The 25,354-nt window shown below is 34.4% G+C and overlaps 1 protein-coding gene across 2 annotated transcripts in view; it reads left to right on the forward strand.

Annotated features, from left to right (window-relative positions):
- The window catches only part of MICU1 (mitochondrial calcium uptake 1), a 240,744-nt gene that overhangs the window by 44,524 nt on the left and 170,866 nt on the right, over positions 1-25,354 (forward strand). For both annotated transcript variants that reach the window (XM_044659090.1, XM_044659089.1), the window contains exons 3-4: positions 1,926-2,094; positions 10,807-10,969. In XM_044659090.1, the coding sequence (XP_044515025.1) occupies positions 1,926-2,094; positions 10,807-10,969 (332 nt within the window). The remainder of the gene's footprint in view (positions 1-1,925; positions 2,095-10,806; positions 10,970-25,354) is intronic.

Here is a 25,354-nt window from a genome sequence, read left to right on the forward strand (position 1 = left end):
TCCTCAAAAGTGTTTTATTTCTGACTACTTCCTCCCTTAATTTGCCCACTCTTCTCTCAGACATCTCCCCTTCCCCGCCTATTTTACTGTAGGGCAAGATAGATTTCTATACCCAATGAGCCTCTTTCATCTGAAATAATTAACTTATTCTACCTGTCCCTTCCTTCTTCTCCCAGTATATCCCTCTTTCTTACCCCTAATTTTATTTTTTAGATATCTTCTTATATCTATTTAGATATCACAGTCAACTTATGTTTATGCCCTCTGTCTATGTATAAATTCTTTCTCACTGCCCTAATATGATAAAGTTCTTAGGAATTAAAAATATCTTCCCATGTAGGAATGTAAGTAGTTTAACTTTACTGAATTTCTTATGATTTCTCTTTCTTATTTATTTTTTATGCTTCTTTTGAGTTTTATATTTGAAAGTCATATTTTTTTATTCAGCTCTGGTGTTTTCATTGGGAATGCTTTTGAAAGTCCTCTATTTCATTAAATATACATTTTTCTCTTGAAGGATTATACTCAGCTTTACTTGGTAAGTGATTCTTAGTTGTAACCTAGTTCCTTTGCCCTCTAAAATATCATATTCCAAATCTTCTGCTCCTTTAATAAAGAAGCTGCTAAATTCTGTGTTATTCTGACTGTGGCTCCATGGCTTGCTTTTTTTTCTGGCCACTTGAAATATTTTCTTCTTATCCTGGGAACTCTGGAATTTGAAATATTCTTGGGAGTTTTCATTTTGGGATCTTTTTCAGCCAATGATTGGTGTGTATTCCTTCCATTTCTTTTTTACCACCTAGTTGTAGGTTGTTTCTTGATGTTTATAATTTCTTGAAATATGATGTCCGAGCTCTATTTTTGATCCTGGTTTTCAGGTAGTCCAAAAATTCTTAAATTACCTCTTCTGGATCTACTTTCCAGGTCATTTGTTTTTCCACTGAGGCATTTTACATTTTCTTCTCTATTTTTTCCAATTTTAAAAAATTGTGTCTTGATATCTCATGGAGTCATTACTTTCCCCTTGATGAATTCTAATTTTTAAGAAAATATTTTCTTTAGCGAGCTTTTATACCTCCTTTTTTATTTGGCCAATTCTACTTCAATAAAGAATTCTTTTCTTCAGTGAATCTTTGTAAGTTTTTCCATTTGGCTAATTCTCATTTTTAAGAAGTTTTTCTCTTCAGTGGATTTTATACCTTTTTTAACATTTGTTCTATTTTTTAAGTTGATGTTTTTTTAAGTTTTTTTGTGCCTCTTTCAGTAAGCAATTTTTTTCATGATTTTCTTTCATCAGTGTTATTTCTTTCCCCAATCTTCCCACTGCTTCTCTTATTTGATTTTTAAAAATCCTTTTGTTCTCTTCCAGAAATTCTTTTTTTTTTTTTTTTTTTTGGCCTGAAAACAATTCTCATTTTTCTTTGAGGCTTTTGATGTAGCTGTTTTTACTTTGCTATTTTCTTCTGATTTTGTGGTCACTTCTCTCAAGGAACTTGTGTAGGATGAACTACACATAAATAAACACACACACACACACACACACACACACACATATGTGTGTATGAAGATACAAGGTAGCTATAGGGTAGGTGTCAAATGAAGGAAAGGTAAGATCCCTGAGCACTGAGTCAAAAAAGACTTGATGGAAAAAGCCAAATGGATTTTTGACAATCTTTGACTTGATGAAAGAATTTCACATGCACACTCATGGCATTATTGCTCTTAATGATGAAAAGAATCTATAAAATTAAGGATCTCCATTGTATTCAGAGTGCTATCTATATTTACATATAGATACTATATAATTTTTTAAAAAATATGATCTGCTTCTGTTGATCTAGTTATTCCTATGGTTGGGTCTGGTTTGGTTTGAATGACATTTCTTACTGATTGGCTTAATCCATATTGTGTTTTTGCCATCACAGAGCCCATGCAGAATCTCCAACATCAGTAAATGAAAATCTAAAGAATAAAGCTGAGGACAGTAGAAGGAATAAAGATGAAGAAACCTTTGAAAATAAGGATATAGATTCTACTCTTGAGCCTCCATCAGAAGAGAAAAAGAAGAAACATTCCGGATTCAGGGACCGAAAGGTATTAGGAAAAAAATCTCCACTATTAAAGTAGGATTCTTTGTGGAGATATCACTGCATATTTTTTGTTGACCTGTGTACTATACTGGAATTCTGTGCCTAAAAGTGTACATTTTAATTATAATATGCATTTCATGTACTCCATTCTCCCGCTTCCAAAACAAGTTCTTTTCCTATTTACCTATCATACTCTAAGCTAAAAGTATTGAAGAATTGCAAAATTCTTGGTTTGTAGGTCAGAACAAGTGGCAAAGGTGTCACATATTTTCTTCTTTGTAGCCTTGCACTTAATTTGACATCTGAAGTTTAATCTCTTGCTTTGTGGAATTAAATGATAATAAATGCCATGGTGCTTATTACCTTGTACTTGCCCTCTGCTTAAGTTCTGCAATGTCAAGTTTTCATTCTGACCTCCCTTTGCAGTCATTGTTCAGTCTTGTCTGACTCGCTGTGACTCTCATGGATCATAGTATTCCAGGTCTTTCTATGCTCCATTATCTCCTAGAGTCTGTCCAAGTTCATGTCTGTTGCTTCTATGACATTCTCTAGCCATCTCATCTTCTGCCGCCTCCTCTTTTTGCCTTAAGTCTTTCCCAGCATAAGGGTTTTTTCAATGACTCCTGTCTTCTCATTTTAGAAACAGAATATTTAAGATTCATATTCAATATTTTTCCTTCCAGTGAATAGTCTAAATTAATTTCTTTAGGTATTGACTTATTTAATCTCCTTGCTGTCCAAAGGACTTGTGAAAGTCTTCCCCAGCACTACGATTTGAAAGCATTGATTCTGTGGTGCTCAGCTTTCCATATAATTCAACTCTCACAGCCATACATTGCTGCTAGAAAAGCCTTAGCTTTGACTATACAGACCATTGTCAACAAAGCGTTGCCTTACCACTGACTACTAATAATTCTTAGTGTTTGTATTCCTTATTGTGTGCAGTTCTTCTGTCATGATCATCACTTATTATTATCATAACTGGCACTTTTATTACAAAAAAATGCCTACTTTCTATGTCTTGTTAATGGCTAGTATATTTGGAGCTTGTTGAATTCAGTGGCCAGGAGCTGGCAGTATGAAAAAAGCAAAGTAATGATTTTCTTTCCCAGTTCATTCCCCACAATCTATTTTCTACCCTTAGGTCCAGGTTTAAAAACTCCCTCTCTGACTACTTTCAGTGCTTCAAGGTCAAATGTTTGGTCTGACCCCCGCCAGGAATTCTCTTTGGGAAATATTAATTCTCTGCCAAATTTGTTTGTATGATGCTTCCCTCCCCCAGTAATTGGCAGTTCAGTTTAATTCAATAAGTGTTTTTTAAGTGCCTTCTGTGTGTAAAACAAAGTGGTTGGAGCCGAGGCTACAGCAACAGAAAGGGGGATCTGGGTATGTTGTCACAGGATCTCAGATTTAGAGGGGGAGGATCCCTGAGAGGTCATGTCTCCAGTGGTCTTATTTTACAGATAGAATGCCTGATGCCCAGAGAAATCACTTGACTTGGCCAGAGTTATACAAGCAGTAAGTGCCAGAGCCAGGATTTAACCCACATATTCCTGCTCCACCAGTGGCATTTTTTCCCCTGCCCAGAAGAACCTTTGCCTTCAGGGCACTTAACATTCTACTAAGGAGTACAGTAGGGGCACCAGTGAGGAAATGTCCCTTTCACCATGGAGCTGGGGGAACCCTAACTATTGGGAGGATAAGGAAAAGCCTTGAATTTGACCCTTGGAAAAAGTAAGGGACAGGTACAGCTATGGAGGTGAGGAGAATAAAGGCATTTCTGACATAGGAGATATCTTCTACAAAGTCATTGAGAAGGGAGATGAAGCATTTTGTATATAGAAGAACAATGTTCTTGAAACATAAAACACACGAAGGGAAGAAACATGAAATATGTCTGAAAAAACAAATCATGAAGGTTTTTTTTTTAAAGACAAGCATGAGTGGAATTTGTATCTTAACCTCAGGACAGTAGGAAGTCACTGGAGAATTTTGAGCAGGGAGTGACGGGGGATAAATTTGGTAGCTGGATTGTCAAAGAGAAAACTGGAAGCAAGATGCTGTTGTATACTGTTAATTGGTTAGGGGCAAAGTGACAACTAGACCCCTTCAGTGCTGCTTCTATAAATTTTAAGCAGTGATGTGTCCTGTGTAATCAGAATTTGTCTCCATGGAACTCTCTTTCCCAGCTTCCCATCTTCATGCTCACTTTACATCCTTATGCTTTGAGGATAAAGTGGTGAGTGTAGCTCCGCCTGTGCTCTTATCTCGGGAACAAGGTTTGAGGAGGTTGGGTGAGTGCCAGGCAGGAGAATTTTACTCACATGTTATTTTCTTAGACTTTCATACTTTTTGTTCTTTTATTTCTTCTACTTCAAGTGATTATTAATAAACCTTATAAAATATAATACTTGGAATTATTGGATATTTTAATCTTACAGTCCTAAAGTACAGGAAGCTATTTATTGTCCTGAGAAAGTTCATTTGTATTCATTATCACTTACTTGCTCTCCAGGGAAGTGATATTTCCATTAGATGATAAATTTAATGATGCGTCTTAATTTCCAAAACATTATGGGAAAAACTTTTGGATAAGCAGCTTTATAGTAAGAAAATCTTTACTTCCAGCAACTGGATGTTGTAACAGATCTCATACCAATAAAGTGTAGCTGTTGCTAGCAGACATAAATATATAGAAAGCCTTTGTAAAGGCAAAATGCTTCTAAAGTGTTTATATTCTTCTTATGTTTTTGTGATATTTTCTCTCTTGGCATAAGGACATACTAGAATCAAGGAGATTTTGATTTAATATATTTGCAGAATTAGATTTAATACTTAATGGGTCTAATTGTAAAGACATATCATTGAGACCTACTTATTCACATTGTGATCTAATTTCTATGTCAATATTGATTTAAACTTCCTAAGGCTTAGCTAGCTGACATGAATTTTATTTTTAAAAATAATTTTTAAACTGTGACATGAGTTGGAAAACCTTGATTAACAGAAAGGTAGTTTCAGGGACCTATATTGTTCAAATTACCATTTTTTCATCAATCACAATCTGGCTGGAAAGAGGATGTATGATACTTTTTTATTCAGCTTAGAACATGATAATATATGTTCCTATCTATTTTGTTATGTGTGACATGCTTTATTTTATTTTTAAAGTTTTCAATTGATTCATTTGGCTTTCATTTCTGGACTTCATTGCCATCCTGCTCCTATATCAGCTAGAGAATCTTCTCCTTATAATAAAGAAAAAAAGCTTTAAAAAATCACAGTAACAAACACAATAGCCAAGTCAAGCAGTGCATGCATTGTTTTGTTTGTCATACTTTAGGTCAGAGGTGTTAAACTGCTGGCAGAGCTCCTGCGTGCTTCAGGAACTAGATTAAAATGTAGTTGTAAAATGTTTCCCGAAATATTGAAAATACAGTACAATATAGGTAATGTTAATTTGTGACTTTTTAAGTCAGTATATGGCCTGCAAGGGTATTTCCAATTAAGGTTACAATTTTTAACTTCAGACTTTTTTAGTATATTTGAAAATGACTTACTATGTGTAGGTTCTTAGAAAGGCTAATCATTTAAATCTCTCTGAATCTCAGTTTTCTTAATTATAAAATGAGAGTTAAACTAAGTAATTTCAAAGATCTCTTCCACTCTAAAGTTATGTTCCTATGATATACCATTTTTTCTTTAAGGGTCTTTCTTGAGCAGTTAGTATGGAATAAAAAAAAACAAAGTTATGAAGCCAAATTAGTAAATTCCTTAATCTTTGATATCTAATAATGTTAAATTTCCTATTAAACTCTGGTTATTTTCTTAAGGAATGCTTGAAAATCTTCTATTTAATTAATAATCCATTTTTTTCTCCCTTAAGAATTATACAGTTTTACTGGATAGTTTATTCTTGGTTATAATCCTAGCTCCTTTGCCTTCCAGAATATCATTCCAAGCCCTCTGATCCTTTATATTGGAAGCTACTACATCTTTTGTGTTCTTGACTGTAGCTCCATGTTATTTGAATTCTTTTTTCTAGTTGCTTTATAGTACTTTCTCTTTACATGGGAACTCTAGAATTTAGCTATAATATTCCTGGAAGCTTTCATTTTGAGATCTCTTTCAGGAGGTGAATGATGGATTCTATTTAACCCTCTGGATCTAGGATATTGCCTCAATTTTCCTTGATAACATATTGAAATATGTTTTTTTATCTTAGCTTTCAAGTAGTCTGATAATTTTTAAAAAAAATTTAACCTTTACCTTCCATCTTAAAATCAGTACTGAAAATTAGTTCCAAGGCAAAAGAGTGGAAAGGGCTAGGTAATGGGGGTTAAGTGACTTTCCCAGGGTCATACAGCTAGGAAGTATCTGAGTCGAGATTTAAAGCCAGGATCTCCCATCTTTAGACCTGGCTCTCAGTCCACTGAGCCACTTTACTGACTTCCTAATAATTCTTAAATTACTTCTCAATCTATTTTTCCAAGTCATTTGCCTTTCCAATGAAATATTTCACATTTTCTTCATATTTTTCTTTAACTTTGTTTTATTGTTTCTGATGTCTCATGGAGTGACATTAGTTTCCATTTGCCCAATTCTAATATTTAAGAAATTGTTCTCTTTAGGGAGCTTTTGTACCTTTTTTTCATTTGGCTTTCCATTTCCAATCCTATGGTTTAAGGCAGTGATGGGCAAACTACAGCCCCAGGCCAGATGCAGCCTCCTAAAATGTTCTGTCCAGCTGCAAGACATTATTCCTAATCTGACAAATACAACGAGTAAGATACAATGCAATGAAACTTCGAAAGAGTTCCCTTAGAAACAGACTGACACATGAGTATTTCCTTTCCTTTGGCCCCCTCTTTAAAAAGTTTGCCCATCACTGGTTCTTTTATTCAGTGAATTATGGTGCTATCTCTCTCATCATTACATCAATTCTGTTTTTTAAGATGTTATTTTTAGTGTACTTTTGTTCCTCTTTTACTAAGCCATAAATTCTCTTTCATAATTTTTTTTGCATCATTGTTATTTCTTTTCCCACATTTTCCTCTATTATTCATATGTCTTCATCTCCAAATTCTTGTTTAGCTTGTATTCAGTTAGCATTTTTCTTTGAGGCTTTGCAAGGTAATTATTTTTACATTATTGTCTTCCTCTGAATTTGTATCTTGTTTTTTTTTTTTAATCTTGTTTTTTTTTTTTAACCCTTAACTTCTGTGTACTGGCTCTTAGGTGGAAGAGTGGTAAGGGTGGGCAATGGGGGTCAAGTGACTTGCCCAGGGTCACACAGCTGGGAAGTGCCTGAGGCCAGATTTGAACCTAGGACCTCCTGTCTCTAGGCCTGGCTCTCAATCCACTGAGCTACCCAGCTGCCCCCTGTATCTTGTTTTTCCCTGCCACCACAGTAGCTTTTTTTAGTCAAGTCTTTTTTGTTGTTGTTGTTGTTTGCTTATTTTCCTCGCCTCTTTCTTGCCTTGGAACTTCATGGTAAAGTTGGGCTTTACTTATCTTGGGGTGAGGAAGTTCTGTCCTAAGCTTCAAGCTTGTTTATGCTGCTTTTTTCAGAACTAATTCTGTAGGTCAGCAAGTTTTTGGTGCTTCTAAGGTGATATGATTTGGGGAGAGGTGTGGTCACTGTTCTCCTGCTTTGTGCTTTAGTCTTTACCTAAGAAGGCCCCTAATCCTCTGGAGTCACAAGCTTTTGGAGCACTTCTCTGCCTTGGAACTGAGACAAGGGCCGCTACTCTCTTGTGAAATGTTCCTCTCCCAGGAACTGCCACCCAGAACATTGTGGGATTGCGATCTCCCCAAACTACTATTGCTACCTGCCCCTCTGACGCCTTCACATATTGCCTCTGTTGCTACTGCCACTCACCCCAGTGTCACAGACCTTTCTTGCCAATCCTCCAAGTTGTCTTAGGCAATAAAATATCTCACCCTGACCTTTGGTTGGCTCTGCCACTCCAAAATTCAATTTGAAGTGTTATTTTAAAGTTGTTTGGAAGATAATATTTGGAGAGTTGTTAGGAACTGCCTTTCTTCCAGCATCTTGACTCCATTCCTACAATTTATTTTTTAAAAGAAATTATATATTAAATTCAATACAGGAGCAGAAAAATTCTTCATTTGTGTTCTATTCTGTACTTTTTCTTTTATTCTGTTCATTTTAGAAATGTATTTTGCTTGTTTTTTTGTGTTTTGTTTTTTTTTTTTGCCTATCACGTACCCTCTGTTATGATAATCCTCATGGTATGAGGATGTGCAGTTTATCATTACATATACAAAATATGTATATGTACATACATACATACATACATGCATACATATGTGTGCATATTCAATTAAATCAAACCAACAGTCTGGTCATGTTTGAGAATGATTTTCTCATCTGCCTCTATTATTAATCACCTCTCTAATAAGCTGAAAATATGTTTATCGTCAAACTTTTGAAGTCACAATTATTCATTGATTTTATTAGAATTCTGACAATTTTCAAAGTTGTTTTCCTTCACATTATGGTCATCATTGTTATCTTGTTCTATGTATTTCTCTACATCAGTATATCCAGGTCTTCCTATGTTCATATTCAGCAATCATACTACTTGTTTCTTATGGAACAATAATATTCTTTTACTTTCATATACCACGGGTTCTTTTAGCCAGTTACTTAATTGTTGAGCACTTTTTTTTGCTTCTGTCTCTTTTTTGTGACAAAAAGTGCTTCTGTTGTACAGTATTGTATGTTGTATATTATTGTACATATCATACATAAGTCCTTTCTCCATGTCTTTCATCTCCTTATGGTCTAGTCCTACTTATACTGAATCACCATATGAAAGAATTACTTTTAATGATTTGGGGAGTAATTTCCAAAATTATTTCCAAAATGGTTAGACCTAATTATTTATTCTTGATAAAAGCATGCAGTTTCTTTGATCACTTTCTAGGTGTTAACTATCACTTTAGTAATGTGTTTTGGAATTTTTCCAATAATTAGAGTGAGTCTTACTAGACTATAAATTGCAGACCCTACCTTTTTTTTTTTTTTTTTTTTTTTTTTTTTTTTTTTTAGTTAAAGGTAACATTTACTGTTCTCTAATTCTATGACACCTTTCTCATGCACACTATTTGTAGGAGAACACTCATAGTTGTTCAGCAATTATATCTATTAGTTCTTAAAATACTTTGACATATAGTTCATCCAGTCCTGATGATTTTAGTTCATCAAGTTACTAACTACCAATACCTACAGTATTAGAATAGGAATCTTACTACCCTAGCTAATGTATTCCATATCAATTATTGGGCAACACTTTATTCCCTCTACCTATTTATCTGAAGTCTGTCTTCTTGTCACTTCCATCCGTTTTGGCTCTACCCTTGGGAGCCAAAAGAATAAATATTAAACCATTTTCCACAAAGCAATTCTTTAGATATTTTAGTAAGTCTATTAGTTTGTCACCACAGCTGATCTTCACAGCCTCATGAGCCTTCTCTTCCACAGGCCTTCTTTGTTAGGCACTGTTTTCTTACCCTATGCATCCATATTCCCCTCAAGGTCTTCAGTGTATCAGTTTCTCTCTTAAGATGTGCTATACAGGACTAAACATGATTCTGTAGTAGAAGTCTGACCCATGAAGATGCAGGAAGATTATTTTCTCTTTTGAACCAAGTTCTGTAATTTTATTCTTATACTAAATTGTGTGACTTATGTAGCCTACAGTTGTACAGCATTTTTAGGAAGCTACATCCTACTTCACTTATAATTAACTAATGACATATATATATATATATATATATATATATATGAATGGCAGTGATTAGTAGAGGGCTTCATCAAGTCTGCATTGGCAATGAAGGAACCAAACAGTTATCATTAGAATTATTCTCTTTGAGGGGCAGGTAGGTGGCCCAGTGAGTAGATAGAGTACCAGGCCTAGAAATAGGAGATCCTGGGTTTAAATATGGCTTCAGACACTTCCTCGCTGTGGGAAGTCACTTAACCCCCATTGCCTAGCTCTTACCACTTTTGTTCATTTTTGTGAATAATCTTATAAAACCAAAACCCCAAAACATATACCCAAATAAACAAATGATAAATCATATGTTTTCATCTACATTCTGACTCCAACAGTTCTTTCTCTGGAGGTGGGTAGCATTCTTTGTCATAAATCCCTCAGAATTTCCCTGGATCATTGTATTGCCAATAATAAGTCTGTCACATTTGATCATTCCACAATATTGCTCTTACCGTGGACAATATTCTCCTGGTTCTGTTTATTTCACTCTCCATCAGTTCATGTAGGTCTTTCCAGCTTTTTCTGAAATCATCCTGTTCATCATTCCTTACAGAATAATAGTATTCTATCACCATCACAGTTTGTTCAGCCATTCCTTAGCAAAAGGGTGACATGAACAAGTAGCTCATGTGACTATTGATATCCAAGTAAACTTTTCTTAACTCAAAATCGCAACCATTTTTCGAAACTTTTTTGTTAATTTTTCTTAATTGATTCCTGTGTATAAATTTGTGTAAAATTGATACCATCATGTGGCCCTGAAATTTAAGGAGGAATATTGCTTGAGAATAGTAGTTCTTAAGGTGTTTCCCTTATAGGACTATGAATATCAAATTAGATGAAATAGGTAGAATCCTATGTTAAACTGAGCTGCTCTTATAACACTAATGATTCTTAAATTTATTTTTTAGGTGATGGAATATGAGAACAGGATTCGCGCCTACTCCACTCCTGACAAAATTTTCCGTTATTTTGCTACTTTGAAAATAATAAGTGAATCTGGTGAAGCTGAAGTGTTTATGACACCACAAGATTTTGTGAGATCCATAACACCAAATGAAAAGCAGCCAGAACGTAAGTTGGTAGAGCAGAGTGGAGAAACTTGTCATGTTAGGGGCTTTGAAACTATTTTTTTCTATATATGTTGCACGAATAATATTCTTTAACATCTATCTCCTTCCAAGTATGAATCTCAGCTTTATTACAGCATAATTGTTAGACTTATTCCCCTGTGAAAAATAAGGACTTTAGGTTAAGACCATGTCCACATTATCACATGTGGATGAATCTCTGTCAATATAAGGTGTAAGAGGGAGATTTTAGGTATTTTATAGACATATGTTTAAAGTGTGGCCGCCAAGAATCAACAATTCAGATTGATTCCGTAATTAAATTAGACCCAAGTCAGGATCCGGTTTAACGTAGTTTATTTACAATTAGGAAAGTACAAGGTAGGGAAATAGAGAGAGGGAGAGGCAGGCCTGGAAGGAGAGAGAAGGTTAAAAGGCTAAATAAATGAGGCTACAAGCCACAAGGCCTAGCAATCAGATAGGCTAATGCCTACTTAAAGGTAGAGTTTGGAAAGGCCAAGGTAGGCCTAAGGAAGTCAGCCTAACTTACCCACGTGACCATTCAGAGTAGAAGCTGCCTGAGGTCTCAGCTGAGCACCTTCAGCACCAAGTTCAAAGTGGGAACTCCTCAACAGGAAGTAACACACATACTTAAAGAGATAGTGTCTTTTGTCACTTCCTGGGGGTCCACCTCTAATTCAAGTGGACAAATGGCAGTCCCTTGTTCTTGATTTGTTACTTATTGTCACATATGGGTAACTCGTCTCCCCTCCGGACTAAGGGAGGTGGGAATGACATCATCTCTATGCCTAGGGTAGCAGAATTTGACTATGAATGGGCTAGAGCTAATTCTATTTACACAAAGGGCAAGAGAGGAGTATTCACAAAACCTGCAGTAAACCTGTAATATCTGAGACCCCCCCCCCCCAAGAAACTTCTTTCAAATAACTAAGCTAAATCTTTATGCTTCAGTGTTAAGGATATTTCTTCTTTTGGTAATGGAAAAAATATGGTTCTTATTTTACTTAAAATTAATGCCTAACTACATTAAAACTGCCAGTAGATCCAAGGCACATAGAGATTATTTAAAGTGAGTTATAAAAGCTGAGCCACAGTGATGATGCCTACTTTCTTCTACTCCTCTGTGCTTTTTTTGGGCTCTCTGTTATTTCATGTTATATTCATGCCTTAGCCAGGAACTATTCCTACCATGCACTTCCTCCTCTTCTACTCACTTGTTACTGAATGCACCTTAAGGAAGTGACACAACAGTGCTGCCTGGGAATATGCCAAATCTGTTATCCAACTTCAAATGGTCCCTCATTTAGCCAGGCAGTCCTTTTATTTTCACAGTTTGATTCCCTATCTCACTTCCCTCAGAAGCTATTCCATACCATGTCTTCTTTCTTCAAGCTTCCTACATTTTCACCTTCTCTCTCTCTTTCAGTTGATGACCCCACCTCTGACTTGACTGGAAAAATGGGAGTTGTTTAACAAGCTCTCTTTTTTCCTTTCTCTTCATCTAAAAATCCCTTGATATTATCTCCTACTCTTTCCTTTTTTCTTCTAAGGCCTGCAAATAAAGTGACATTTCTTGACTAGGTCAACCCCACTACATGTGGCTTTAAACCCATCCCCTTCCTTTTTCTTCAGCAGCTTGCCCCTTCTCATCTTTCCTTATCTGTAGGTTTCACACATGCTTACTTTACCCTCACCTTAAAAAAAACAAAAAACTTCACTAGGTCCTAACAACTCCTTAATCTGTTTATCCTTTAACTCTCCTCCATTCTCTTCTTCTCTAAGTAGCTATCTATACTTGCTGCCTCCATTTTCTGCTTAATTGTTAGCCTTTTATAGTCTGGCTTCTGACTTCCATCAGTCAAATGGAAACATTCTCTCCAGTCTTACCAATGAATTCTTATACAATCCAGTGGCCTTTTTTTAATTCCCTATGCTTTTTGACTTACTTGTTGTATTTGCCACTTTCTCCTCCTGGATATACTCCCCTCTTCTCCTTTACTTGCCTAACCTCTCCTCAGTTTTCTTTGCTAGTTTATCATCCACATTACACAATCTACTATGATTGCTCCTTCAGGATCTTCCCCCTCTATTCTCTCCCTGGGTGATCTCCTCAATTCCCAGGGGTTTGATGATGATGTCCATGCCATGGACTTTCAGGTCTAGATATTCTGCCCTGGTGTCTTCCTGGAACTTCAATGCCACCTCATTATTGGATTCCCCAGAAACATCTCAAGCTCAATAGATCCAAAACCAGTGTTGCACTTCTTTTGTACTTTAAGCACTTCCACTCTTCTAGATTTCTTCATAACCATGGCTTTATCCTTAGCTCTTCACTTTTCCACACCCCACACAGTCAGCCAATTGCTAAATCTTTCCATTTCCATTTCCACCTGGACAGCACTTCACCTCTGACTCTTCTCCATCCCCCAAACAGCTACCACCTTAAAGTCCTAATCTCAATTAGAGGATGGATAAGTTGGGGCCTACCATTTTTAGTTAAGTTGGTCATTTCAACCTGAGTTCAGAATAGGGAACTCTGGTAACTGTAGCAAAAAGAAGGAGTAGGTGAAGCCATACTTAAGACCCCATTTAATGCTATGTAGTTTGAAACAGAACTTCTTGTAAAAATTTCAGTGGGAAAATGAAGATTTTCAGTGTATTAACAGGGGAGCTGAGGCAAGAAAGACATTTCCATTTTCAGCTTCAGGCAGTATCACCATTGCTAGTGATTCAGCTCTGTGGCCAACAAGTTTCACTTGAATTTCACTATGTTCTATCAAGTTTTGGCTAGTGTCTTTGTTATCAGAAAATGATTTTTTTTGGTCAGAAAACGAGTCAGAAAGAAGGTGATAGCAAAATTCTCTTATCATGATGTCTGCCAGTGGAAAAATGTTTAATAAGAATTTTCTTAGGGAAAACATGAGCAAGATAACATATTGGGAGTATTTGGCAAGGTAAAGAACAATGTACATGTAATGATTTCTACTTTACTCTCAAAATCTTTTTGGTTGGATGCTTTCTTCTGCCCTCTTCCTTTAAATCAGAAAATATATGTAATTTGAAGATCCAATCCTTTTCCTAGTTATAGTTTCTTTTTTAAAAAATTATATGTATAAACATACACATATTTGGGCTTTGGGCTTTGTGCCTTGAGTCTGATGAAGGCAGTTGGCAAATGACCAAGGTCATGAACTTGCTGGCCCCACCTCAGGTTACTGCCTACCGTAGAGTAAGTTCAAGTCCTTTGTGGTGCTAACAAATGAAAGGGAGCTTCTCCTTCATAGAACTGTATGTGCTTATCGACCCTATGGAGAATGGCTCTCTGAATTTCCCACTCAGAAGATGTTGAGAATGTTATTAAAGGAATCCTTTTGTCTTCTTCCCTTTCTCTGAACCTGATTAAAAGATGAATTAAGTTAAAAAATTAATTTAATTAATTAAAAGATTAACATTTCAACTTCTAAGTGAGGAAATCTTCAAAATCTCTCATCCGAAACAATTGTATCTCCAAAGATATGACCTTATCGTAATTCCTAAATATTTCTTTCACTTCCTACTAAATCTTGTTTGGCTGCATGTCTGGCAAAATAAAGTTAAAATTATTCCTTCTGGCATTAGATCTCAGTAGGGATCCTTCAGTAGGGAGCCACTGAAGATTTTTGGGGAGAGGATGGATGTGCTCAGACTCCTGCATCTTTGGCAGTTCAGTGGACATCTACAGACATCCTGTGGATTAGAGAGTGTTATTACACTTGTCCCACACACTAGAAAAGTATTGCTTTCCATTTGAAAGATGAAAAATATACGTAGGACTAATGAAAAAGAATATATTTGTGTGTGTGTGCATTGAATAATGCAAAGATTCTTTATATATATTTTATACACACACACACACATATATGGAGGGGGGGAGGGAGAGAGAGAAATGTGTGTGTGTGTAGTAATGGAGGGGAGAAATTGATATCATTTATCTATAGTATTAAAAAGAAACAAATTTGGAAAATTGCTTTTAAGGATGGAAAAAAGTAGATCAGGAGCTTTTTAAAATTAAAATATTTCTAATGCCTGTGTGAAATCTGAGACAGCTAGAAGATGCAATGGATAGAGCACTAGGCTTGGAATAAGGAAGACTCATCTTTCTTAGTTCAAATCTGGTTCAAAAACTTACTAGCAGTTGTCCCTGGGCAAGTCACTTACTCATGTTTGCCTTGGTTTCCTCAACCATAAAATGAACTGGAGAAGAAAATGGCAAACCACCTCAGTATCTTCCAGTATCTTTGCCTAAAAACCCCCAAAAGGGGTCACATAGAATCAGACACAACTGAAAAGACTGAACAGCAAATATAAAATCTGAGATATACTAAGCAAAGTGACTCTGAATGTGAGCTGTTTAGAATAGTAACCATTCTGAAGGTCATTTTGTCACAAGGAAAGTCTTTTCCATCTCATAGGAAATCTTTACAAATTCTCATATATTTAAAGAATTTGGAAGTGAGCTGCATAGTTAAGTTTTTCAGATGCTCAGACTATTCTTGGTTTCATGAAATTAAAATGCTGAATAATTGTCTAAATGATAATCATGAGACACTTGAATTTACTTAACTTTTAAAAGTTTGATAGACATGCAGCATATTTAGTTCATTTAGAATACTAGCTCATTAATAGAATTTATAATTTGATGTTGCAGAAGCAAAGTGTACATTAGTTATAGGAAGTTTTCATTAAGTAAAATTAATTTTAATTTATCAAATGTATTCCTTTCAGTATATCAATTAAATCAGCTTAATAATTTTGTGGTTTCACACAATTTTTATTTTGTAAATGGGAATTAGGATAATACTTCCATAGCATGGATTATGCAAGTCTGATAGTGTAGGGAATACAACCTCACTCTCTGAAAACACTCCTATTTCTTTGTCCAGGGCCTCATATTTTTCTTTCTTAAATCATAACATTTAAAAATATAACAATAGTAATGGTTAATAACTATATGATTCTTTCAGGTTTACAAAGTGCTATGCATGTGTTATAGCACTTGAGCTTCACAAAAAATTATCCTCTCAAAATTAGGTGCTATTATTGGCCTCATTTTACATATGAGGAAATTGAGGTTTAAAGGCTAAGTGACTTACCCTGGGTCCCACTGTCATTTATTCAGACCTTCCTGACTGCAAGTCCAACTTTCCAATTTAACACCTAAGTTTAAAATGGTTTCATGACATACAACAGACATAACTAATAATCTCATCCACATAATACTTTCAAAGAGTGATATTTTGTAATAGTGTGAAATTTATGAGAATTTCAAAATGTGAGTTTGTTGTATTTAGAAACAATAGTTTATTAGACCTGTATCACAGTGAAAACTAAGGTACAAAGGGATGAATAAACATGACATTTCCAGCGTCATGTACCCAATGGGCAATTTTCCTCAGAATTAAATGTTAGTTTCTCTTTAATATTTTATCTACATAACATTTGCTAAATTCTTCCGTATAAAATTTCTGAACCTTAAATTAAATTGAAGGAAGGATAGTGAAATTATAACCTAAAACTAGAAAAGTTGTAGGAAATTAGGAAAAATACCAAAATAAATACTACCCCAAACTCAGTTTAAATCTGTGAATTATTTATTGTTAGGAAGAAGATAAATGGCTATCATTTTTTGAACACGGGATCTTTTCTCTTTTATATTTTATTCAACCAATAGCTTTTTAAAAATTATTTATTATTATTTTTTAAACCCTTACCTTCCGTCTTGGAGTCAATACTGTGTATTGGCTCCAAGGCAGAAGAGTGGTAAGGGTAGGCAATAGGGGTCAAGTGACTTGCCCAGGGTCACACAGCTGGGAAGTGTCTGAGGTCAGATTTGAACCTAGGACCTCCCATCTCTAGGCCTGGCTCTCAATCCACTGAGCTACCCAGCTGCCCCCTCAACCAATAGCTTTTAATAGAAGCAAAGGTCTTTTTATTCAGATGGCTATCATTTTTTGAATGCAGGATCTTTTTCCTTTTATGTTTTATTCAACCAATAGCTTTTAATAGAAGCAAAGTCGTTATTCATTCTTAAATAGTCATCAGGATTTTCCCAGAACAGAGTTGTATGTTGTAGGTCTTCCTTAGAAATAAAAAACTATTTTTATAGTTTTCAATCATTTGAGTAGGTAATAGATTAATGAAAAATAATCCAGTAATATTTTGCAACAAGCTAATTAGTATTTTAGCTTTAGAAAATTGATGTTTTCCTTTCTGTTTTTAAAGTTAGTTTTCAGTCATCAAACATTATTGACTTACATATTTGGCGGCATTGCAATTGATTTTTGAAGTTTAACCTTTCATTTTCCTCTAAAAAACACATGGAAAAACAATTTTTAACATTGGCTTTTTAGAAGTTTGAGTTCCAAGTTCTCTCTCTCTCTCCCTTTCATACCTTCTTGAGAAGGCAAGCAATTTGGTAAAGATTATCCATATGCAGCCATATAAAACATATCCATATTAGTAATGTTATAAAAAATACAAACCAAACAAACAAACAAATAAATAAATAAATTTTAAGATAGTAAGTTTTGATTTGCATTCAAACTCCATCAATTTTTTTCTTTAGAGGTGGATAGCTTTTTTCATCATAAGTCTTTAGAAGTTTTCTTGGATTATTGTATTGTTGAGAATAGCTAAGGTTGTTTCTGGCCACTTCACTCTTTCCAAGTTTTTCTGGCAGCATCTTGCTTATCATTGTCTCATAGAACAATAGTATGAATAAGCACAGCTTATTCAGCCATTCCCCAATTTATAGGCATCCCCTCAGTCTCTAATACTTTGCCACCACAAAAAGAGCTGCTATAAATATTTTGTACACATAGATTCTTCCCTCCTTCCTTTCCTCCCTCTCCTTCCCTCCCCTCTCCCTCTCTTTCCTCACTTTCTCTCCTATCTCCTCTCTCTTTCCCCCTCCCTATCTCCCCAATAGTGCTATTGCTGGGCCAATGGATATGCAGAGTTTTATAACCCTTTTGGCTATAAATTGTTCTAAAATTGCTCTCCAGAATAGTTAGATCAGTTCAGAACTCTACCAACAGTGCATTTAGTGTCCCAGTTTCCCCATATTCCCTCTGAAATTTGTCACTTGTTTTCTGTCGTATTAGCCAATTTGATATGTGTGAGGTAAGTGGGTACCTCAGATTTGTGAATCTGCATTTCTCTAATTGATGGTGATTTAATATATGACTATAGATAGCTTTAATTTCTTTATCTGAAAACTATTTGTTCTTATCCTTTGACCATTTATCAATTGGGGATGACTTATTCTTATAAATTTGACTCAGTTCTTTATATATTTGAGAAATGAGGCCTTTATCAGAGAAACTTGCTATAAAAATCCCCCCCACCACCAGTTTTCTGCTTTCCTTCTAATCTTGGTTGCATTAGTTTTGTTTGTGCAAAACCTTTTTAATTTAATGTAATATGAATTACTCATTTTCCATTTTGTAACATTCTCTATCTTGTTTGCTCATAAATTCTTTACTTATTCCGATGTCTGTCTCTTCCATGTTCTCCTAATTTGCTTATGGTATCCCTTTTTATATTTTAAACACGTACCATTTCAATTTTATCTTGGTATCTGGTGTGAAATGTTGGTTTATACTTTGTTTCTGCCAAATTGCTTTCCAGTTTTCTCTGCAGTTTTTTTCAGATAGTGAGTTCTTGTCACAAAAGCCGAGAAGAATTTAATAAACCCTAGATTATTGTGGTCATTAACTACTGTGTATTGTGTACCCAGTCTGTTCCACTGATCCAACACCATGTCTCTTAGCCATACCAGATTATTTTGATGGTTACCACTTTACAATACATTTTGAGATCTGATACAGCTAGGCCTCCTTCTTTAAATGATTATATTTGTAACTGAGGACTTAACCTAAATATTAAGCCAATCAGTCCTGAAACAAATATCCTTTTGACAAAGTCATCAGGTGAGTTATAAAAGATATCCTGCTGAATTGAAGTTAAGTAAGTCATAGGACATCACAGATTCATGTTATTTCATCTCAAGTGAGAGGAGGGGAGGACATTATAAAAGTTTACCCAATAAATATGGGTAAAAGTAAAGCAAGGATGCCCAGTCTTCTTACTGTTATTTATGTAGTTCTAGAGATGCTGGAACAAAATCATAGTACAAAATATTTATAAATTCTGTTACAGATGTTCCTTAAAGAAATAAAGAAAAATAGCTAGAGTAATAACTAGTGCTCATGACTGACTCATTAATATAGTAAAAATGGCAGTACTGTCAAAATTATATGACATATTATTGATATACCAATCAAACTATCAAAGGGATGCTTCATGGAACTTGATAAATCATTAATGGTTTATATCAAGAAACAAAAGATTTAGAAAGAGAAATAAAAGTTAGGAATGAAGAGAGAATAGCACTTCCCTACTTTAGACTTTTTATTAAGCAGCAGACTTCAAAACAATTTGATATTGGTTTTAAAAAAATAGAGAAGGAGGTCTGTGGAACAGATCAGATAGTGGAATAACAATGCCATTCAACCCAGTGTTGTGTAAATCAGAAAACATATCTGAAAAGAACTCCCTATTTTATAGAAACTGTTGGAAAAATTAGAAAGCAGTTTGACAGAAATTAGGTTTAGACTAAAACCTTAAACCATATTTCATAGTCAATCCAATGCATGACCTGAATATTTAAAGTTCTACCACTTAAAAAAAGAAGAAGAAAGAATAGAAGATCATATTTCATGGTTCTTGACAAGAATGTATTCTTCACCAATAAAATAGGTAACTTTGATTATGTTAAACCAAAAAGCTACTGCTTTAACAATTAACAAAATGCATCTAGGATAAAAAAGGAAATCAATTCATATCTCAGATAAGAGTTTAGTAGTTTGGCAGAAACTAAATATACCCTATTATCTTAAACAATTCACTATGACAAGATCAAAATGGATCCAGACATAAAAGGAAATATCATAAGTAAATTAGAAGATTTGCTTGTAGTTTCTTGAATCTTGCCATCATTTGTTGGTTCTCCTCTTTGCTTTTTTTCCCATAGAAGTTTTTGAGAGTTATGTTTTTTCTGTTATTTACTCATTTTCCCAGTCTTTTTCTTTTTTTCCTGTGGACTGGGGATTCTACAAGCTCCTTGCTGATTCTGTCTCTCCTCTGCTGTTTTACAGGATTAGGCATGGTGAGCTAAATTGCTCTGGGGCTAAGTCTTCAATGCAGCTGGCTGCAGAGGCTTGAAAAGGCCCAGCCAGATGTACTTTTGGACCTCACTTTGGGCTGGTGCTGGGCCTGGGACTTCAGGGTCTTAGGTGCTCTTTTGCTGGTGTAGTCTTCATCCTGGGATCCCGAAGTTAGCCTATGCCCAATCACAGAACATAGCGTGGTAGGTGGGGGACAGGGGGTGGTAGTGGAGAGGTTGGCCAGCACTCCTCTGTGTGCAGTTTTGCTTCCAGTTCCCCCTTATCCCATGAAAATCGACTCTCTCTCTGCCTACCTTTCATGTTGTGTTCAGTGGGAGAGCCCCCTGACTACATCTTGCTCTTGGGTTTGGATTCCCATCTTTTTGAAGTGCTTTTTAAAGATTGGTATGGAAATATAGTCAGAGCAGTTTTAGCTTTTGCTGCTACTAAGCCACCATCTTGACTCTACCAAAGAAGAGCAGGAAATATCTGTCAGATTTATAGAAAGGAGAGAAATTTATGAGTAATTAAGAGATAGAGAGCATTACAAGATATGAAATGAATACTTTTGAGTACATTAAAGATTTTGTGCAAATGAAACAAATATTGCCACAATTAAAAGGAAAGCAGAAAATTGGGGGTGGGGAGGAATTTTATATATGACTTTTAGATAGAGGTCTCATATAGAGAACTTTGTCAAATGTATATGAATAAGAGCCATCCCCCAACTGATAGATGGATAAAAGATATGAACAGATAATATTTGGTTGAAGAAATCAAAGCATATATAGTTATATGAAAAAATGCTCTAAAACACTACTGATTAAAGAAATGCAAGCCAAAACAATTCTGAGATATCATCTCACATCCAGCAGATTGACTAAAATGACAAAAATGCAAAATGACAAATGTTGGGGAGGGAATGTGGAAAAACAGGAACATGGTTACACTGTTGGTAGAATTGTGAACTGTCCAACCATTTTGGAGAGCAATTTGGAATTACATCCAGAGAGTTATAAAACTTTGTACGGTCATCCCTTGCTATATCACAGTTCACTTATTTGAGACTTCACTGTATTGGGGTTTAAAAAAAAATCTAATTCTGTATTATAGAGTTACATTTATTGTGGCACATTATTGGCTGATGAAATGAAAGGAAACCAACCACAGTACTGTGTTCTGTATCCTGGGCATTGATTGGCTCAGTGACTGCAGGTTAATAAGAGCATGGAAAAGGTTTATAGGTGAGTGGGGAGGGTTTTATAAAGCCTTAAAATATATATAAGTAACAAAAAAATATAATGCTGCTACTTCATGGATTTTTATATATCTCAGGTGTAAGACTAAAAATGAATGAATACTCCAAGTATTTTAAATTTATAGGATTTAATAACAAGAAAGTGAGAGAAAAGCTAAGTGAGCAGAGCAAAGAGCCAAAGACCCAGCAGCCTACCATGCTCAAGCCAAAGCCCCCCAAACCCCCTACAGCGTGGTTTTCAGCAAATTTATAAACAAACCCACGCCAGGACGCAACAACAAGATGCAAGACAAGGGAATCCCGGGAAGAATAAAGAATGATGAGAAATGAAGTCCCCAGGATACAAATTTTTAAAACACACATAGAGGTCTCTGGAATAGAACTCCCATGATAGGTGAGGGATCACTGTATACCCTTAAACCCAACAATAATATTCCCAAGGAGATTCCTATTTCTCAAAGAAAATAAGGAAAAAGGAAAAGAACCTGTATGTTATAAAATATTTATAGCAGCTCTCTTTTTGGTCGCAAAGAAATGGAAATTGAGGGAATGTCCACCATTTGGGGAATGGCTAAACAAATTGTGGCATATGATTGTGATGTATAAGAAGTTAATCCTATCTTCACAGATGGAATACTACTACTATATCATAAGAAATGAGAAATGATGAGCAGGCTAATTTTTAAAAAACCTGAAAAGAATTAAATGAGATAATGAACAGCAGAATGAATAGAACCAAGAGAACATTACAGTTAGAAATTTAATATTTGGAGAATAACTTGTGAATGTTCACAAGAATGAACTGAAAAATGGAAACATGAAAGATGTAAACTACATATACATATCTGTTTGCTAGATGATACCTTCTGTGATTCAGGGATAGGAGGAAAGGCTAAATACTTGGAAATGAACTCTATTAATAAAAAAATTTTAATTTAATTAAAAAACATTTAAAAAAATATAAAAAAAACAAATTTAAAAAATTTAATTCAACTGGAGATAAAGTAACTTAATCCTAAATAATTGTTAGATCAAGGAACAAATGATAAAAATTAATTTCACTAAAGATAATAAAAAGACAACATTCTAAAATTTGAGGAATGTAGCCAAAGAAATCCTTAGAGGAAAATTTATCTTTCAACTATATTCTTAAGAATAGCAAAATTAAAACCCAGAAAATCAGTGAATTGAGATTTTAGCTAAAAATTTTAGAAAACCAACAAAATTTAAAAAGCTTGATTATACAAAATAGAAATCCTAAAAATTAAAGTAAAATTCAACAGAACTGAAAAAATAAATTAATGAATGTAATTAGGATTTAATTAAATTTTTAATTAAGGATTTTTAAACAGAAAAATATATAAACTATTAGCTAATTTAATTTAAAAGAGAAAAACCTCATCAGAAATGAAAAAAAATTCACAATTGAAGAATAAAAAATTTTGTTAAAAACTATTTTGCTAAAGCATAATATTAGCAAATAAACAACTTACATGAAATATATGAAATACCCAGGTTAACAGAGCAAGAAATAGGGACTTTAAACAATCGATTTTTAGAGGAAAAAAATAAGAATTAATAAATCAACTTCAACTACTCCAGGATCATATCGTTTCATACTTGAAATTTCAAATATTCAAAGAAAAATTAATTTCAATATTATATAAATTAGTTGCAAAAATAGGAAGAGATTCTACCAAATTCCTTGTGACACAAATATCTTGATTCATGCTTTATTTGACCTCACCTTTTAAGGTTTAAGCAAAAACCTGTGTTCATTGCCTGCTTTCTCTATGAACTGGAAATACCTCCATGAACTGATGCAGAATGAAAGACGCAGAACCAGGAGAACCTTATACACAGAAACTGAAACATTGTGGGATGATCAAATGTAACAGACTTTGCTACTAACAACAATGCAATGATCCAGGACAATACCAAGGAACTACAAGAAAGACCGCTATCCACATTAAGAGAAAGAACTATAGAGAAAGAAATGCAGAAGAAAAACACATGATTGATCACTTGTTTATATGGGTATGATTTGGGGGTTTGGTTCTAAAAGATTACTCTATTACAAAAATGAATAATATGGAAATAAGTATCAAGTGATAATACATGTATAACACAGTGGGGCCAGGGGAACTTGTGTTCAGGAATTTCTAGAAAATTGGTACTCAGAGGATACAATCAAGAGCTTTATTATTATGTGGTCCTTGAAATAGGCAAACAAAAGCATATACATATACTATATGTGACAATATAAACAAATATTTATACCCACAGTTACTCAGCACAAAAAAAAAATATATATGTATATATATATATATATATGTGTGTATGTATGTATGTATGTATGTATGAGGGAAGAACCACACCCAAAGTTCAGTTTCCAGTGGCAAAATTATAAATGTTAAGAATGGATTGTAAATTATAAATTTATAAATTATAAATGGTTAACAATTGGCAATTGGTCCCAGATATAGGAAGGGGCATTCTTAGTCAGACCTAGATGTAATAGAGCAGTTTGGGAAATCACTTATGGATGCCATGCTTGGGTGAGGCTCACATAAAGGGAGTTTCCTTATTGGAACCACAGTGTGGTGGCAGTATCTAATGTCAACTATCCAGTGAATCAAAAAAGTGAGCAAAACCTAATCTGTTTGACACAGAGTTAACAGTAGAAAAGTACAGACTTCTATTTTGCCTTTGTCATCAGAACAACTTAGCGTTAGTGGTTCCATATTGGAGTCCTGTCATAGTAACTATAATGATCAGTTTGGAATTTTACCAGGGATTCTAGATTGGTTTAATATTAAGAAAACTATAACTTAATGATGTTAATTAAAGAAATAAAAAACCATATAATTGTTTTCAATAAATGCAGAAAAAGCTCTCGATAAAATACAACACATAGTTCTATTTTTAAAAAAACACACTAAAAATATAGGAATATTTTAGATCTTTCCTTAAAATCATATACCAAGAGTTACCATCATCTGTAATGGAGATAAAGAAACTTTTCCGCTAAATTCAGGGTTGAAACAAGGATTGTCATTGTCATCACTTCTGTTTGAAATTGAAATGCTTATTTTAGCTCTAAAACAACAACAGCAAAAAAGAAATTGAGTCAATCTAGGTTTAGTAGAATCAAAATTATATTTTTTTGCATATGATATGCTGGTATATTTGTGAACCCTAAAAAAGTCAATTAAAAATTAACTCAAATAACTTTGGCAGACTTTAAGAATATAAAATAAATTTACAAAAATCATCAGCATTTTGATATAATATCACTAAAACCTAACAGGATGAAATAGAAAGAGAAATTCCACTTTAAATTACTATAGAATATAAAATACTTGGAAGTCTTACTGCCTAGGATATACTCACAAATTGTATAAATATAACTATAACACCTGTTGATAGAAATAGAGACCTAAATAATTGGGAAAATATGGGTAGGAAGAGCCCATATAATAAAAATGATAATACTAATATTAACCTAAACTTATTTTTTTCAATACCATGCCTATCAAACTATTAAAGGATTATTTTAGAGAACTAGAAAAAATGATGATAATGAAATTCTTTTGGAGCTAAAAAAGGTCAAGAATCTCAAGAGAAATAATGAAAAGAAATGGTACCAAGGGGGGGGGGGGGCTAGCAATTCCATATCTCAAAAGGTACTACAAAGCAGTAATCATTAAAGTATTTGCTACTGGTAAAAACAGAGCACATATATAACAAGTATACAACATACAAAAGCAAATGTATCTAAAATCCTAGTATTTGATAAAGACCCAAGCTACAGAGTTTTCCTCTTTCCTTTCCTTTCCTTTCCTTTCCTTTCCTTTCCCTTTCCTTTCCTTTCCTTTCCTTTCCTTTCCTTTCCTTTCCTTTC

Source organism: Gracilinanus agilis, chromosome 2 (genome assembly GCF_016433145.1).
Source record: "Gracilinanus agilis isolate LMUSP501 chromosome 2, AgileGrace, whole genome shotgun sequence".
In the NCBI taxonomy this organism is placed as follows: domain Eukaryota; kingdom Metazoa; phylum Chordata; class Mammalia; order Didelphimorphia; family Didelphidae; genus Gracilinanus; species Gracilinanus agilis.